The 14,568-nt window shown below is 35.2% G+C and overlaps 2 protein-coding genes across 11 annotated transcripts; both read right to left on the reverse strand.

Annotated features, from left to right (window-relative positions):
• Positions 1-560: 560 nt before the first annotated feature.
• On the reverse strand, positions 561-6,786 carry LOC130996935 (probable E3 ubiquitin-protein ligase LUL4). Of its 4 annotated transcripts, XR_009092885.1 has the most exons (5): positions 6,011-6,722; positions 4,594-5,101; positions 4,018-4,120; positions 1,861-3,210; positions 561-1,254 (listed from the first exon to the last, which is right to left on the reverse strand). XR_009092885.1 is itself a non-coding variant. In XM_057922215.1 (4 exons), exons 1-4 carry the CDS (start codon positions 6,577-6,579, stop codon positions 1,178-1,180), a joined length of 1,260 nt encoding a protein of 419 aa, XP_057778198.1. In that variant the 5' UTR covers positions 6,580-6,786; the 3' UTR covers positions 561-1,177. The 4 variants fall into 4 exon arrangements, 3 of the variants coding, with proteins under 3 accessions (XP_057778198.1, XP_057778199.1, XP_057778200.1); XM_057922215.1 differs by lacking the exon at positions 1,861-3,210 and having other exon boundaries at positions 561-1,257; positions 6,011-6,786; XM_057922216.1 differs by lacking the exon at positions 561-1,254 and having other exon boundaries at positions 1,496-3,210.
• A 1,243-nt stretch (positions 6,787-8,029) lies between these two features.
• LOC130996955 (uncharacterized) lies at positions 8,030-13,379 on the reverse strand. 7 transcript variants are annotated; one of them, XM_057922244.1, is made up of 6 exons: positions 13,093-13,366; positions 12,876-13,024; positions 11,905-12,066; positions 9,836-9,951; positions 8,360-8,431; positions 8,030-8,250 (listed from the first exon to the last, which is right to left on the reverse strand). In XM_057922244.1, the coding sequence occupies exons 1-5, from the start codon at positions 13,268-13,270 to the stop codon at positions 8,404-8,406; spliced, it is 633 nt and encodes a 210-aa protein (XP_057778227.1). In that variant the 5' UTR covers positions 13,271-13,366; the 3' UTR covers positions 8,030-8,250; positions 8,360-8,403. The 7 variants fall into 7 exon arrangements, 5 of the variants coding, with proteins under 5 accessions (XP_057778227.1, XP_057778229.1, XP_057778226.1 ...); XR_009092887.1 differs by lacking the exon at positions 8,030-8,250 and adding an exon at positions 10,541-10,695 and having other exon boundaries at positions 8,338-8,431; XR_009092886.1 differs by lacking the exon at positions 8,030-8,250 and adding an exon at positions 10,541-10,707 and having other exon boundaries at positions 8,338-8,431.
• Positions 13,380-14,568: the final 1,189 nt, after the last annotated feature.

Genomic DNA, 14,568 nt, shown 5'->3' on the forward strand with positions numbered 1-14,568 from the left:
ATCGATTGCCCAAATTGACATCAATAATCAAAACACAAGCTTGGTTCAAAATTCCAACTGCTGATTATATTCCTCGCCAAGTTGTTGAAGCACCATCTTTTGATGCACGTGGGCGTTTTCCAATAGAAATTTTACCAATGAAGATATTGAGCTGTCTTTAGATGTAGCAGAGAGGGACTAAGGGAAATAATCTCGTACGCCACTTTGATAGGCATACAACCATTCTGCAAAAAAGAAAGAAACCCAAAAATCGAATTAGTAGAATGACTTAGAACAGCAAAAGATATGAAACCTAAAACGAGTTAGAGAATGTTGGACTCTCAAGTGGTAAAGAGAAACCTTATCAACAATTAAATTCTTCAACATGTCAAGAACATCAGTCGGAAACGCAGAACTCAGCATTCGGGAATTGAAGAAACTGCAAGTAGCAACATGAGATTGAGATCAAATCAAATTCCGCAAATGACATCCACCACCTAGAAATTTACTATACTATAAATCATAAAGCAATAAGAAATGAAACCTGAAAGCTCCAATCTGGGAACGACACATTCTCAACATAACGGATGCTTCAAAAAACTTGATGCAACATTTTCTCACGAGACACGTCCACACGAGTCATAAAGTAAGAAAGAGTTGCAGTAGTCAAAGAAGGGACATATAGCAAACAACTACCACAAACACGACCTGAAATTTTTAACTTCAATAGATTTCTCAGCTCTCCCTCTGCCTTCACAATACACCAGACCATTTTGAGAATCTTCAAGCTAGTAGATCGGATATTGAAGTTTTCAGTAATTCGTAAACACACGGAAAAACCAACTTTTCCAAACATTTAATTGATAAACTCTTGAGTTGATTCCACTGCACATTCCTCTCGAATTTCAACGAGCAATTGCGTAGGTTTAATTCTGTGATTGATGAGCATGAATACAAACACTGTGGAACCAAGTAGTGTGCACCATGAATTTTATATCCGAAACCAAAAGCTAGCTTTTCCACTTGTTTTTGGGCCACGAATCAATATCAGAAGATGGGATCAGAGGGGAAGAATATGGCACCTTTCCATTGTGCAAGAGCCCCAGAAATAAACTTTCAAGATTCAACAGCCAAAGTGAAGACTCGTTTGGAGAGAAGGGTTGTCGAATGGAGAGGATTAACGAGTCAGGTAACTCACTCAGTCGATCATCATCCATTGTTTTACTTTTGGCTTCTCTCCAAGTTGCAGTCTTTCAACAGTAGAATCAGATTCGTCTGCTACATGTAAGCAAAAAAAAACATGCAAGTATAAGCCAAACCCTTTTAAACAAATCTTTTAGAGACTTATTCTTACTTTAGAAAAAAGGATAATTAAATTAAATGCATCAACAAACAAAATACTAAACAAGAAATTCAGAAATTGGCGAAAATTAGCGTAACAGAAAACGAACAAACAGCAAAAACTCGATCCAACCCTAATTTTCAAAGAAAAGACTCGATCTAAAGCCAAGAATGAAGCGATATTACCTAGGGTTCACGACACACAGCACGAGAGGGGGCAAGAACTCACACACACAGCGCGCGCGTAAGGCTTAAAAACTCGATTACTCACACGAATGCGAATTATACACTTACAGAAGCAATGATTTCAACTCGCAATCCGTTAAATCCTCGTAATTGAAGTTAAAAACTTATACAATGTTTGTTTGTTTTTTTTTTCCTTTTTTAGCTCTTTCGAGCATCAATATGAATGAATTCCACTTCCCCACTCCAAGAAACCCCCAAAGTCAAGAACGCACAAGCGCACCAAAACATGCGTGTTTGTATGAGAAATCTTTCAGCGAAACTAGAGAGAGAGGCAGACAGTTTATTTGAGCTCACTTTTTAGAGAGAGAGAGAGAGGGGTATGTGAGCTGAATCCAGCGCCGCTACAGCTTCTTCTTCTTCATTATGCGTTCTTTTCTTTGTGCGTCAAGGAGAGCAGCAGCAGAGAGAATAAGAAAGATCCGGTAACCCCCACTTGCTGGATTAACGATCTAACGGCTTCCGTCGCCGGCGATCGAGCCGCCTTCGCTCATGATTTCATCGTACAGATGTTGCGGGAAGGCAGAGAAGACGCACGTCTCGATTGAATTGTTAGGTGATTGAGCTATACTTCATTTTTTTTTTGCCTTTTATTGTAATACTAGTATTTGTTTCTGGATTATAAATAGCAGTGGAAATATGTTAAATAATGTGAAGATCGAGCATTTTTTAATTGAAAAAACATGAGATCTAAGACTTGAACAAATTGTTGATTGTTGTCTTGTTCATTTAAAGACGTTGAATCAAATTTTTATGCCTAAATAAAAAGACGTTGAATCAAATTTGCGATGGTCAACACCATGTTTTGTTTTATTTTTTTAGAACTCCATGTTTATTTGAATGTGAATTGTAAAAAATACTGTCAAAATTTTTTGTCGGGAATTTGTTACGTTGAACTGCTTCTTTATACAGAATATAGATTTTGTTCAATTAAAAAAAAAAAAAAAAAACAAATTGAACCAAATGGAAAAGTTAATTTTTTGAAAAATAAAAACCGAATTAAACTAAAAATTCGAATCGCATTTTAATAGTATTTCGATTTGGTTTCACATATTATTTTAACAATTACGGTTATATGTAACTAATTTGAGATAAAGCATGATAGGTAAAACTTAGATAAAATAATGTGGATTGATCTAAAATAATATGGATTGAGTGAGATTATTATTGTTTATATGTGTTTGGTAAATAAGATAATTTTAAGATAATTAATATTAGGCTATTTGCGTGTAAATACACGAACTTTATTTTTTGAATCTAAATACATGAACTTAGTATTTTTTTTATTTTTCTCATGACGAAATATTCCGATCAAATTAAAATGTATTATTCTATCAATTTTCGCTGCCATTCTCTCTACCCACTGCGTGAAACAACAAAAACCCTTTAAAAAAATAAAGTGATAGAATTCATCTCATTCTCTACGTAAACAACACAAATTATTCAAAAAAAGAAGAAGGAAAAAACACATTATTCTATCAATTCTCGCTGTTATTCTCTGTTAATTTTGGTCAATTCTCTCCACTTTCTAATTTATGTCTCTAATTGAGGGTAGAATTAGACTTCGATAAACCCAACTCGACAGTGTTGTTCGTAGTCCGAGGGCGGCCATTCCACGTCAGCAAATTTCAGCAGTTTCGGCGGCCACTTCAACATTAATTTGAGAAAAAATAAAATTCATGGGAAAAATTAGAAAAACACTAAGTTGGTGTATTTAGATTCAAAAAATAAAATTCGTGGGAAAAACTAGAAAATGCTGAAAGTTTATGTATTTACACGCAAATAACCCATTAATATTCTTGTTTGGTAGATAAAATATAACTCTAGACTAAATTAGTAAATTACCATTTTAACCACAAACTAAAAAAAAAATCATCTATTGCTTAATGTTAATCTATGCTACTGTTCAACGCCATCCCAGTCGGATACCTAAGCTCGGCTAAATAGTGAAATAAAGACCATACATATAGTTAAGCCAAGATAACTAAGCTATCTTTGTATATATCCCCTATCAACATTTATTCAAAGATGGAGAGACTAGTTTGAACTTCATTCTAAAAATACATTTAAGGTCAAGCAAAATCTACAAGAGTTGCAAAATCAAGCACAAATCCAATCAAAAAAATCCCTTAACACTTTGCATTAATCATAAATCAAAATCAATTATAGCAAAATAAAATATACAAGCTTTAGTGAAGTATATAAAACACTGTAAATAAGAAAAAGAAAGAAAGAAAAGATTTGGTATGGACTGTACAGATCCTGATGAGAAGTGATCATATTCTTACAAGTAAAATTTGTGTATAGTTACCATTCATACAGAAGCTGGTGGTTGATGCCATGGCAAGCTATTAGCCCTCTGGTTTTTAAAGATGCAAACAAGTTCATGAATCAACGACTCGAAAAACCACCCCTACATATTAACGAATGAAGAAGCACTCACGGAATGCTTACCTTCATCGACCTTGATCTCCAGAAGCTCCTGGATGGGCTGCCGGCATACGGGACACTTGTTTGATTGGACCCTCAACTCTTTGGCGCAGTCGCTGCACAAACACTGCAAAACAGTAAAAGTGGATTTAATGGGAGAGCGATAGATAACACAAGCATTATGCACACACGATATAGACAACAACAGATGACACCAGTAAAGGTTTCATTGTTGCAACTTGCAACCAGGATTTAATACTTAAAAAACATTCTTTTTGGTTTTTTTTCTACATGGGCGGGCAACAATGATTCTTGGAGGTTTTCCAGCTTGGTTAATTCATTTGAAGAATCTCTAGTTGGTAAGGAATGGTTTCAATGATCAGCATATTTTGAACAAGATTCCCAGATAGTAGACAAGGTGGAAAACAATGAAAAACAATTCTTTTGATTCTGACTTAAACTAGATCAAACTAATGTGGGACGAATTTTCAGCACCCACAAGTTCATTTACTCGTTTCATTGCGCAATAACACTGTTCCTATTATATGCATATCCACTATCCATGAACAGCCACAAAGTGGTTGAAGTTAAGGAAATTACCATGTGCCTACAGGGCAAGACAGCCGTGTTCTTGTCCTCAGTCAAACAAATGATACATTCTTTTCCCGATTCCACGTTGCTGATTGAAGCTTCACCTGAATCACTTATCCCAAAAATCTCACGCAACTCATAGCGTGCGCCATCAATTGCCAAAATCTGCTTTATCACTTTCGCTTGAAAACTCCCGTCACCCTTCTTTTGTAAGACAGCCTGAGTGATCTGAGCATGAGGAGATGCATTTAGCACTTCATCTTTTGAACCCTCATCCACAGGTGTCGATGCTTGACATGACTCTGCTATAATTACAAGAGGGTAGATATCTTCTTCTGGAACAGGCTTTGACAGGTCATCGGTATCAAAGAAGCCTAAGTCCACGCCAGTTCCAGAAGGTTGGCAGAATTTCTGTCCTAGTCCTTTCTGAAATGGGATTTTAACTGGCACGATCTCTGGATAAACTGGAGAGAATTTACAGTTCTCTCCCTCCTTGGCAAAATAGAAGATAGTAATTCTGCAGTAAAAAGTGTAACATTAGATTAAAGAATCACTTAATACTCATTCTCCACACTATTGTTTGTTTTATAAGGAACTAAGAATCCACTCAATTTCATTATAGTTAACCTTTTTAAGCAAAAGAATCAGATCCTAAGATGTTATAGATAGATCATCAAAGACTCATTTGATTGTCTTATGGAAAAACAAGTTCAATCAGAGATTGGGAAGTTGAACTTTTCATGGAGAGAAGGTGACTAAGTTCCCCCATGTTTAAGGGAGAATCTATGTAGATGCTGAGACACACACACCTCTAACCTAAGAAACTTTTCATGTGAAGCTAATTCAAGCTATGTCTGCTATTCATTTATTAACGGTTCAGGAACAGCAACGAATTCTAGTTAAATCTCCAGTTACATCAGACAGCAATGCAACTCCGTTGGTATTGCAAAATTCTACCTTCAACTCCAAATGGAAATGACATGATACGTAGTCAAATTCATGCAGGAAATTACCTTTTGGGACAGAGAGAAAAAATGAAGCAATTGAGCCGATTTTCGCAAACAGTCTTAAGCTAATATAGAAATGCAAATAGAAACAAATGACATATACGCGGTCTGCATAAAGAAGGCATCCACTATAGTTACACAACCTAAAAGTGTGCAGAATCCTATATCGTTCCAATTGATGATCAAATATTTGCAGTGATAAGCTTAAGCCAATCAGAAAGATTTAACTCTTAGCTGCCAACAACTACAAGTGATCAACTTCTTAGTCTGTTTTATCAGTAATCTACACAATTCAATTAGGCCGATCAATGTAGATCGGATCCCCAAAACCGACTAAAGAGGAAAAAATCTTATCAAAGCAAAGGGCAAATCAACATCAAGACGAATTCCGAACTCAAAAACCGGAAATTGGAATCTACCTTCCATCAACCAAGGCATCAAAAGTGAAGGTAACCAAGTGGCAATCAGGAGAGAGATCATCCAATTGAAGCCTAATGGTGTCTTTGTGAACATTGACATCGTTTTTGACCTTCTTGGCGCTCTGGTGATCCACATAGGGAGCGGGCTGCAGAGGCGGCAGTTGCGGGAGGGGTGCGGCGGAGGGGCCCCAGCCGCTGATCTGGGGGACGTAATAGGGGCGGTAGTTGTGGTGGCCCATCATATGGACGGGCCTCGAGTAGTAGCCGGAGAAGTTGTAGCTGTAGTTGTAAGGCGGCGGCGGGGGAGGGGCGTAAGGGGGCGGAAGAAGCGCGGGATAGGGGGCGGCTGAATGAGGGGCGTTGGCCGCGAAAGCATAGCTGGTTGTGGCTGGATTGCAGCTGCTGGGGGGCGGGGCCGGGGGCGGCGATGGTTGTTGTGGGGGCGGTGGAGTTGGTGGCGGAGGGGGGTTTGACGAGGAGAAGGTGGGAGGGGGTGGGGGAAGTGGTAGTGGTGGGGGTGGGGCTTGCTGATTCTCGTGGCGGCGCCTTTTGCTCCAGGAGAGGCCCATGGCGGCGGCGGGAGGCGGCGGCGACGGCGGAGGTGGAGGAGGAATAAAACTTGACGTTTGGAAAGAGGAATAAATACTTAAAAAGAATTGAAAATTGAAATAAGTTGACGTTCTATGCAATTCCTTTGGCTGGAGTGGAGCGACTTTTTTTTTTCTACTTTTTTTGTTTTCCTTTTAAATAAACAAAACCGTGTGTGAAGTGTGTACTCGGATTTTTGAAAGATTTATACACGTTTTGTATTTGAGAATGATGTAACAATTGCAAGAAGAGTACATATTGGATTTTTTTCTAACTAGATTATATATATATACAACCAAATTTTGTCATTTTGAATAAAAACTTTAAAAACCAGTCGTGATTGTACTTTTGGAATAATCATCTAAATTTTGTTGAGTGAGACGGTCAAAGGTTGTCGATGGATGAAGTCATGGGAGAGAATTGAGCTTGAATTCGAGGCATTTGTAAATGATTTACTGCTTATAATTGTTGAATTTCAATGGCAATTAGTAGGGTAGAGGCAATGCAGCGTGATAATTACTAAATTTTAGATTTTATCTGATTTTGCTACTAATTCAAATTTCGGTTAAATATCAAGCTAATATGACGTGTCAATATTTGACGTGACGTATCTATTGTTAATTTCTTATTAATAATTAAAAAAAAGAACACAAAGCAAATAACCTATATTATCAATAATTTAATATATCAAATCAAATAATAGTATTTTTTTTAATTCTCAAATTTAAATCAATTTTTTTCTAGTTCACTATTAACAACTGATTACTGTAATATATAAAATTGAAGTCATTCAAATAGTATAAATATATATAGTTTATAAAAAAAAATTAATCTTTAGATAATGAAAATTTAATAAACTTTATTACTTAGCTAAATAAATTTGTTATATATTAAGTTATTGATAATTAAAATATTCTTTGACTGAAACACCTAAATTCGAAGAATCCCCTTACTATTATTGAATTTATTCAACTAAAAAAAATACTATTATTTGATTTGATATATTAAATTATTGACAATTTGAGTTATTCGCTTTGTGTTCTTTTTTTATTGATAAGAAATTAAATAAAAAATATTATTTTGCCAACTAATTGTCACCCAAGAATAAATACGTCACGTCAAAATTGGCACGCCATATTATATATTAGTAGCAAAATCAGATAAAATCAAAAGTCACGCCACAGTTCAAAGTTTATGTGCAAAACAAGAATTGAATGAAAATTCAGTATTTTATGAAAAGTTAACCCTATTATTTAATTTGGAATCCACGTGTGTTTTAAGTGGTTAATTGATTGCAGTCTGAATTGTACATTGTCTATAATTCAGTCATCCACTAACGTTTTTTTTTTTCCATACAATTGCTAGTATAGCTTATATAATGAAATAATAATATGGTCTGCATCTTTTGCAATTAAATTTAGAGATGATACATGAAATAAAGTCTTTTTCCACTCAACTTGTACGTTAATAAATACTGTCAAAGTAAAAAAAAATGTCGAAACAATTAAGTTTCAGTTAGAAAGATACAAACACAAAAACTTAAAAGAGATGAGATGGGTGAATCTTATTTTGGAAATAAACCCTCTAAAAAATGGTTTGTATTCTAGTAATGCTACTGCCATGGCCAACCCACACTTCCAAAGCAAGTTCTTCTGCAGAAATGAGAATAAACTGTGTTTGTTTACAACAGCTTCAATGCCTCACACCATAGCTTACCATCATCCTAACACAGCTTCTTCTTTTCCACTGCCTGCACCTCACCTCTCCCTCAACTCAACAACCCAGGTTGCAACGGAGCCCCGCTCTCAACTGCTCTTGTCCTTGCCGCAGCACCTTCACAAATCAAACCTAATCAGCAGACTCCAACACGGCCACACATGTTTCGGTTCAAGGGAGAAAAGGAATATGCAAATAGATACATGGAATGGATAAAAGCAGTCAGAACCATTTAGTAAGCCTTTCAACTATAGTTCTTTATGATGCAATCTACAGTCATTAAGAAGAAACGAAGACTTTACAAATTTACCAGTACTTCTCAGAAGACTCCAGGCAATACGAAAAGTATAAGACTGATTCTTTCGAAACATAAATGGTTAGCGACTTTAGTTTTGGTGGATTCAGATTACATGTTGGGTCCCCCGGTCCCCATAATATCTTGTTACTTGGAATCAATTCAGGAGGTCCAAATCCTCCTAATTCATGCTTTTTACTTGTCAGAGAATGTAAGTTTCTGGAGAAAAAAAGACAGATAAATGTATCGATACTCTCTTTTAGTTTCAGAATGCCGTCTTCCATTCTGGAAACTCAAGATTACAACATGGGGTTCAAGTATTTCTACTCTCTCTCTCTCTCTCTCGCCCCCCCCACCCCCACTCGATTTCCATCCTCCTAATTCATGCTTTTTACTTGTCAGAGAATGTAAGTTTCTGGAGAAAAAAAGACAGATAAATGTATCGATACTCTCTTTTAGTTTCAGAATGCCGTCTTCCATTCTGGAAACTCAAGATTACAACATGGGGTTCAAGTATTTCTACTCTCTCTCTCTCTCTCGCCCCCCCACCCCCACTCGATTTCCAATTTGGTAAGTTAATATATTTCATCTTGGAAAATGCAAGAATATTTAAAAGAGAAAATGAGGAAAACTCACAAGATGCAACTGTAAAGAGCAAGCAGAATTTAGTCCTGTTCTATATTAAACAGGAAGCAACACAACATAACTTAATTCTTAAGGATTTTCTTTACAAAAGAAAAAATCATTATTCTTAACCTAAAGGAGTGAGGCAGCAATAAAGGGAGTTAGACGCCTATAACATCCATCCATCAACCTAACATACTGCGTAATTCAGACACAGTACTTTAGTTCAAGGTATTGCATCCAAAATCAAGTTGAAAAACAAATTAAGCGATCAAGCATAAGAAATGAAAAAACTTAGAAACACTAGATTCAAATCAACGATTCGTCATCCAACGTCAGGTATTAAGAACAAATACTTTCCTAACAACTTATGTCAATCCAATAAAAGAAGAATTTCTGAAAGCCACTAAATCATGTCAGAGCAAATATCATTGTCAGCTAATTTATAGATAAAAATCTTGATACTTGAATTCCAGTAATTGGTCTTGAAAATTAGACTTTGGAGGTTTATAGCATAAATATCCAAGTTGCATTTTAGTATTTCCTAATATACATAAAACATTAAGCATGAACAGATTTTTCTTAAATAAACAAGGAAGTACCTCTTGTACAACTTCTTAGAACCACATGGGCAGGGTGAATTCCTACTTGTTTTCCCACTTTTGGCCATGTTTGATCTTGCATGATCCAATGGAGATGATCCCATCAATTTCTGAATCTGCAATTATTAAAACCTTTACAAATGAATAATTCATGAAATGAGAAATTAACCAAAGAGCACATTTAGAGGGTGTTTGGCTAAGCTTATTTTAAAGAGCTTATAAGCTCTTGAAGCTTATAAGATGTTTCAAGAGCTTATAAGATGTAGTTTCTTAAGAGCTTATAAGTTGTCAAAGTGTTTGGATGATTGAGCTTATAAGCTAGGGAGAGAATTTTTTTTTTCTAGATAGAGAAAATATTTTTTTAGAGAGAGAAAATCAAAGAGAAATGAACTTGAATAATATATGATGAAAATAATAAATTATAATTGAAAAATATTTGCAAAATGATTATTGCATATAAGATTATAAGAAAATAAGTTGGGGTAGGGGAACTTATTTTTTGGGGAGCTTATAAGCTCTTAGAGCTTATTTTTGGAGCTTATAAACTGTTTTGCAGCAGCTTATTTTGCCAAACACTTTGAAGAAGCTTATAAGCTCAACTTATAAGCTGTTTTGAAGAGCTTATAAGCTCAGCCAAACACCCTCTTAATGAATTAGGAAAAAGAAGCAATAAATAGGTAAAGCAAAGAAAACAATGATGAACACCTGGCCCCTTTACTTCATAGAAGAACAAAAATCAAACAGATAAGCTCCTTCTTATATGCAAGTATAGTCAGTGTCGCAGAAGTCAACGAGCTCTTGTTATGTGGCCACCTAGAGCCCAGCACCTGGGCGCCAAACAGGGGCTCTGCAGCAGACCCCTGTTTTCCAAGCTACTAACATTCTTTATTACTAATTTACACTAGTTTTTTGCAGTTAAAAGCATGAATTTTCTTGAAATGTAAATTTATCAAAATAATTTTATGATTTTAGAGTTTGTTTCAAATAAAATTTCAAAAAGGTAAGAAATGTTATGATTCGACCACAATCTCTCTAGGAACAAATAACAGGTGGACAGCCTATGCACCACCTAGTTGCTACCTAGTTCAAATGGTGCATAGATTGCTGATTATCACAAATGTAGGTGGGCTAAGCACTGCCTAGGCTGTTTTACAACAATGAGTATAGTTTGTCATTTGCTGCTCAGTAATGCATGTTTTTCCAGTATCCTCTTAAGCAATTTACTCGTTCTACTCCATGTATTGTTTTATATGTGTCTTTGTTTGTTCCAATTGCAAAATTAGATTTTGCTTTGCTATTTGCCAGTTTCTTTTCTTCTTAGTTGCCTCTAAGAAACAGACACTCAGGATACCATAAAATTCCATAATATGATTCAACTTTATATTGCTGGCTACACCCCAATGCCTAAAAACCAAGGTAGTTTTCCAAGTTCTGCAAAAAGACGTTCTCATCCTTATCTGAGACCCTACTTTATTTGGCATGACTACAATTATCACTCATTCCGTTCATCATGAAATCATGCTTAAAGCAGCATATGTTTACAATTCTGTTTTTTTACAGTCGGAGGCCAAATAAACAAGGACAGTTTCAAAAATGTTATTAATAGTCGAATAAAATAGAAAACATTAAAATTTGCCTCAAATAGTAAGACTTTAACAAAATAATTATTTTCATTAATAATAATGTCCAAGTTGGTAAGTCAAACTACACGCAGATAAAGAAATAGATCCATATATTTTTCCACACCTCCTGTTATCTAAAAACCATTAAATCGAAGTTCTTAAAATACAAAAAATGAAATCCTCGTTAGAATTATGTTCAGAATCTTCAGATTAAAGATTTTTGTTGACACAAACTTTTTTGCTGTGGAGACTAACAACTAACGTAATGTCTGGGAAGGTGGATTTAGTTCTAGCAACTTGAAAGGATCTACATGTATGTAGATCCAACCTCGTAGAACTTCTATTTAATGACTTCGAGCAGTTAGAATAAATCATCAATTTTCCATCAATGGAAGATTCACTAGCAGCAAATAGAAAATGAAAAACATTGTGCAGTATGATGAGCACCTCGGCCATGCTCGTTGGTATAGGTTTGCCTTCTGCATGAAGTTGTTCAAGCTTTCCCTGCGCTTGTTTGGCCCATGTAAACTTAGCTAAGGTATTCTCAACTTCTGTCAGCGTGCAATTACATTGTTTCGCTGCATCCTGCTTGTGACGGGTTTCGATTTTCTACAGAGAATAGGAAGGAAAATCGGAAGTCAGACACCACTCACGGACCCCCAATTATATCATTCTCAAACAGCCTTCTGCGATGACCCCTTATGAACTAATTTATACAGCAGTGAACTAAGTCTAAGAACATCAATATATAACCTCAACCCTTCAGCTTCTGGATATTTGAAAATTTGAACAAAGAAGAACATTAAAATGAGTAACAAAAAGTTAGCAGAACTCCCAAGCAAATCTACCAATTCCATGTATATCTGTTAGAAAATTGTATAGAAACAAGGGAACAACTGCTGAACCAGCTAAAGTTATTGGCTTTTCCAAAGCTGAAAATCAAGCAGAGGTTTCTACACTAACCAACCAAATAATAAGGCAACAAGTAAGTCTTCATCAGTAAGTCTTGCTTCTCCCACTAGCAAACTAAACAGAGCTTTCCAAGGGAAAAGAAAAGGAAAAAGAAGATCTGTACAAATTTAATCAGTTTAAAACTTTGTACATGACAGGCAGAAAAGACATTCTTCATCATTAAAAGCTTTCAGAAATAAATTTAGGAAAGCAATGATCTTGATCTTCCTATGATTGGGGTAAAAGGTTTAATCATGAAAAACATCCAAGTTTAAGGAAGTCAAATGAAGGCCATATCCAACCACGGGTCTTCAAATAAAATTAATTTCAATAAAACTCCATAAAACAGACGAACTCGAGGAACATATTCAATATCTGGTGTAGGCACCAGAAATCGAAACACTACCAATTACACTAATTCAACAACGTAACATTAAAAAAAGAAAAAGAATTTATTAGGAAGAAACCTCCCCAGTAGGATCAACACCGCCTAGGTATCGAATAATGGCCTCTTGCTTCTCAAAGGCATCACCAAAAGTCGCCTCGCTGCTTCGCCCAACTACGAACTGCTTCAAAGTCCCTAATTTCCTTGCCTTCCTCATCTCCTCCGCAAATCCTGCAGATAAAGAACAAGATCAGCATTTACACAACTAGTCTTCTTTTTTTTGGGGGGGAAGCACTCACGTAGAAGGGTAAATGATTGGGCCGATTGTGAGGATGGCGATTCGGTCTTCTGGCCGGTAAGAACTCCTTTGACCTTGTCCATCCATGAGAAGCTGAGATGCGGCGTGGTAGAGATGCGGCGGAGATTAGACGGAGAGAGATTCCGGCGGCAGGGAGATGAGAGAATTGATCGGATCATTATGTTAATGTTGATTGTTGAATATTCATTGCTTCTACTTCTTTAAACCCTCGCCCTGTGGGTTTTAGGATATGCGATTTCTCATATACAACTTTGTTTTTTTATAGGGGATAAATAATTTTTAAAATTCAAAATTTATTTCATCATAAATGAAAATTACAAGAGTTAAATAAAATTAAAAATACATAAAGCATATTACAAATACACATAGGAAATTTTTTTGTTTCAATTTTTACTTTTTTTATATCACAATTAAATTATTAAAAATTAATATTTAACATTATATATATAATGTTAAATATTAATTTTTAATAATTTAATTGTGATATATATATATATAATGTTAAATATTATTTATGTTTAATTTTATTTAACTCTTTTATATCTATATAGGGAGTGGTTCAATTGAGAAGCTATATATTGTTGAGAAGTTAAGAAGCAATCTAATAGATGAACAAGTCAATTAATTTTTATGAACGCGGGTTTGATCTTGGGTTCGATCCTTGGCGATGATGTATTTTTTAACAAATTAAATAGATTCGTATGTTCGTCAGTTATATTTGGTATGTTCAAAGAATTTATTGATCTAGGGTCTAATTGCCATGTTCATCAAAATGTATTGACATGTTCATCTATTAGATTGCTTCTCAACTTCTCAACAATATATAGCTTCTCAATAGAACCACTCCCTATATATATATATATATATATATATATATATATATATATATATAGAGAAGGGTTCAACAGAGAAGCTAAATATTGTGGAGAATAGAGAATTCGTAAAATAAAAACGAACAGATCTATAATTTTATTGAACAGATCAATGTACCGCATGAACAGCAATTTGCCACGGGTTCGAATCCTGCTGGTGGCGAGTTTTTCTATATTTTTACTAAATACGTCTGTTCATTAGTTATGTTGATCTGTTCGTAAAATATATAGATTTGTTCATGATGAATAAAAAGATAATTCTCTGTTGAACTCAACCCTATATATATATATATATATATATATATATATATATATATAAGTGACACCCAATGAAATGGTGCCACATGGAAGTCACTCTTGTATGCCTCAAAGGCGGTTAGCCAACCAATATCATGACTTTTTGATGATTTCTCATTTATTTTATTAATTTAGCTTTTTGTCTTTTATGGTGACATTATAGAAAAACTCACCAATGGCACTAGTCTTAGATAAGAGCATCCACAAGGGTGCACTCACTTTGGTGCACAATTGTGGTCCCCATTTTTATTGCACTCACTTTTCATAATGGTGCACTTAGAAGGTGG

Source organism: Salvia miltiorrhiza, chromosome 8, assembly GCF_028751815.1.
Source record: "Salvia miltiorrhiza cultivar Shanhuang (shh) chromosome 8, IMPLAD_Smil_shh, whole genome shotgun sequence".
In the NCBI taxonomy this organism is placed as follows: Eukaryota; Viridiplantae; Streptophyta; class Magnoliopsida; order Lamiales; family Lamiaceae; genus Salvia; species Salvia miltiorrhiza.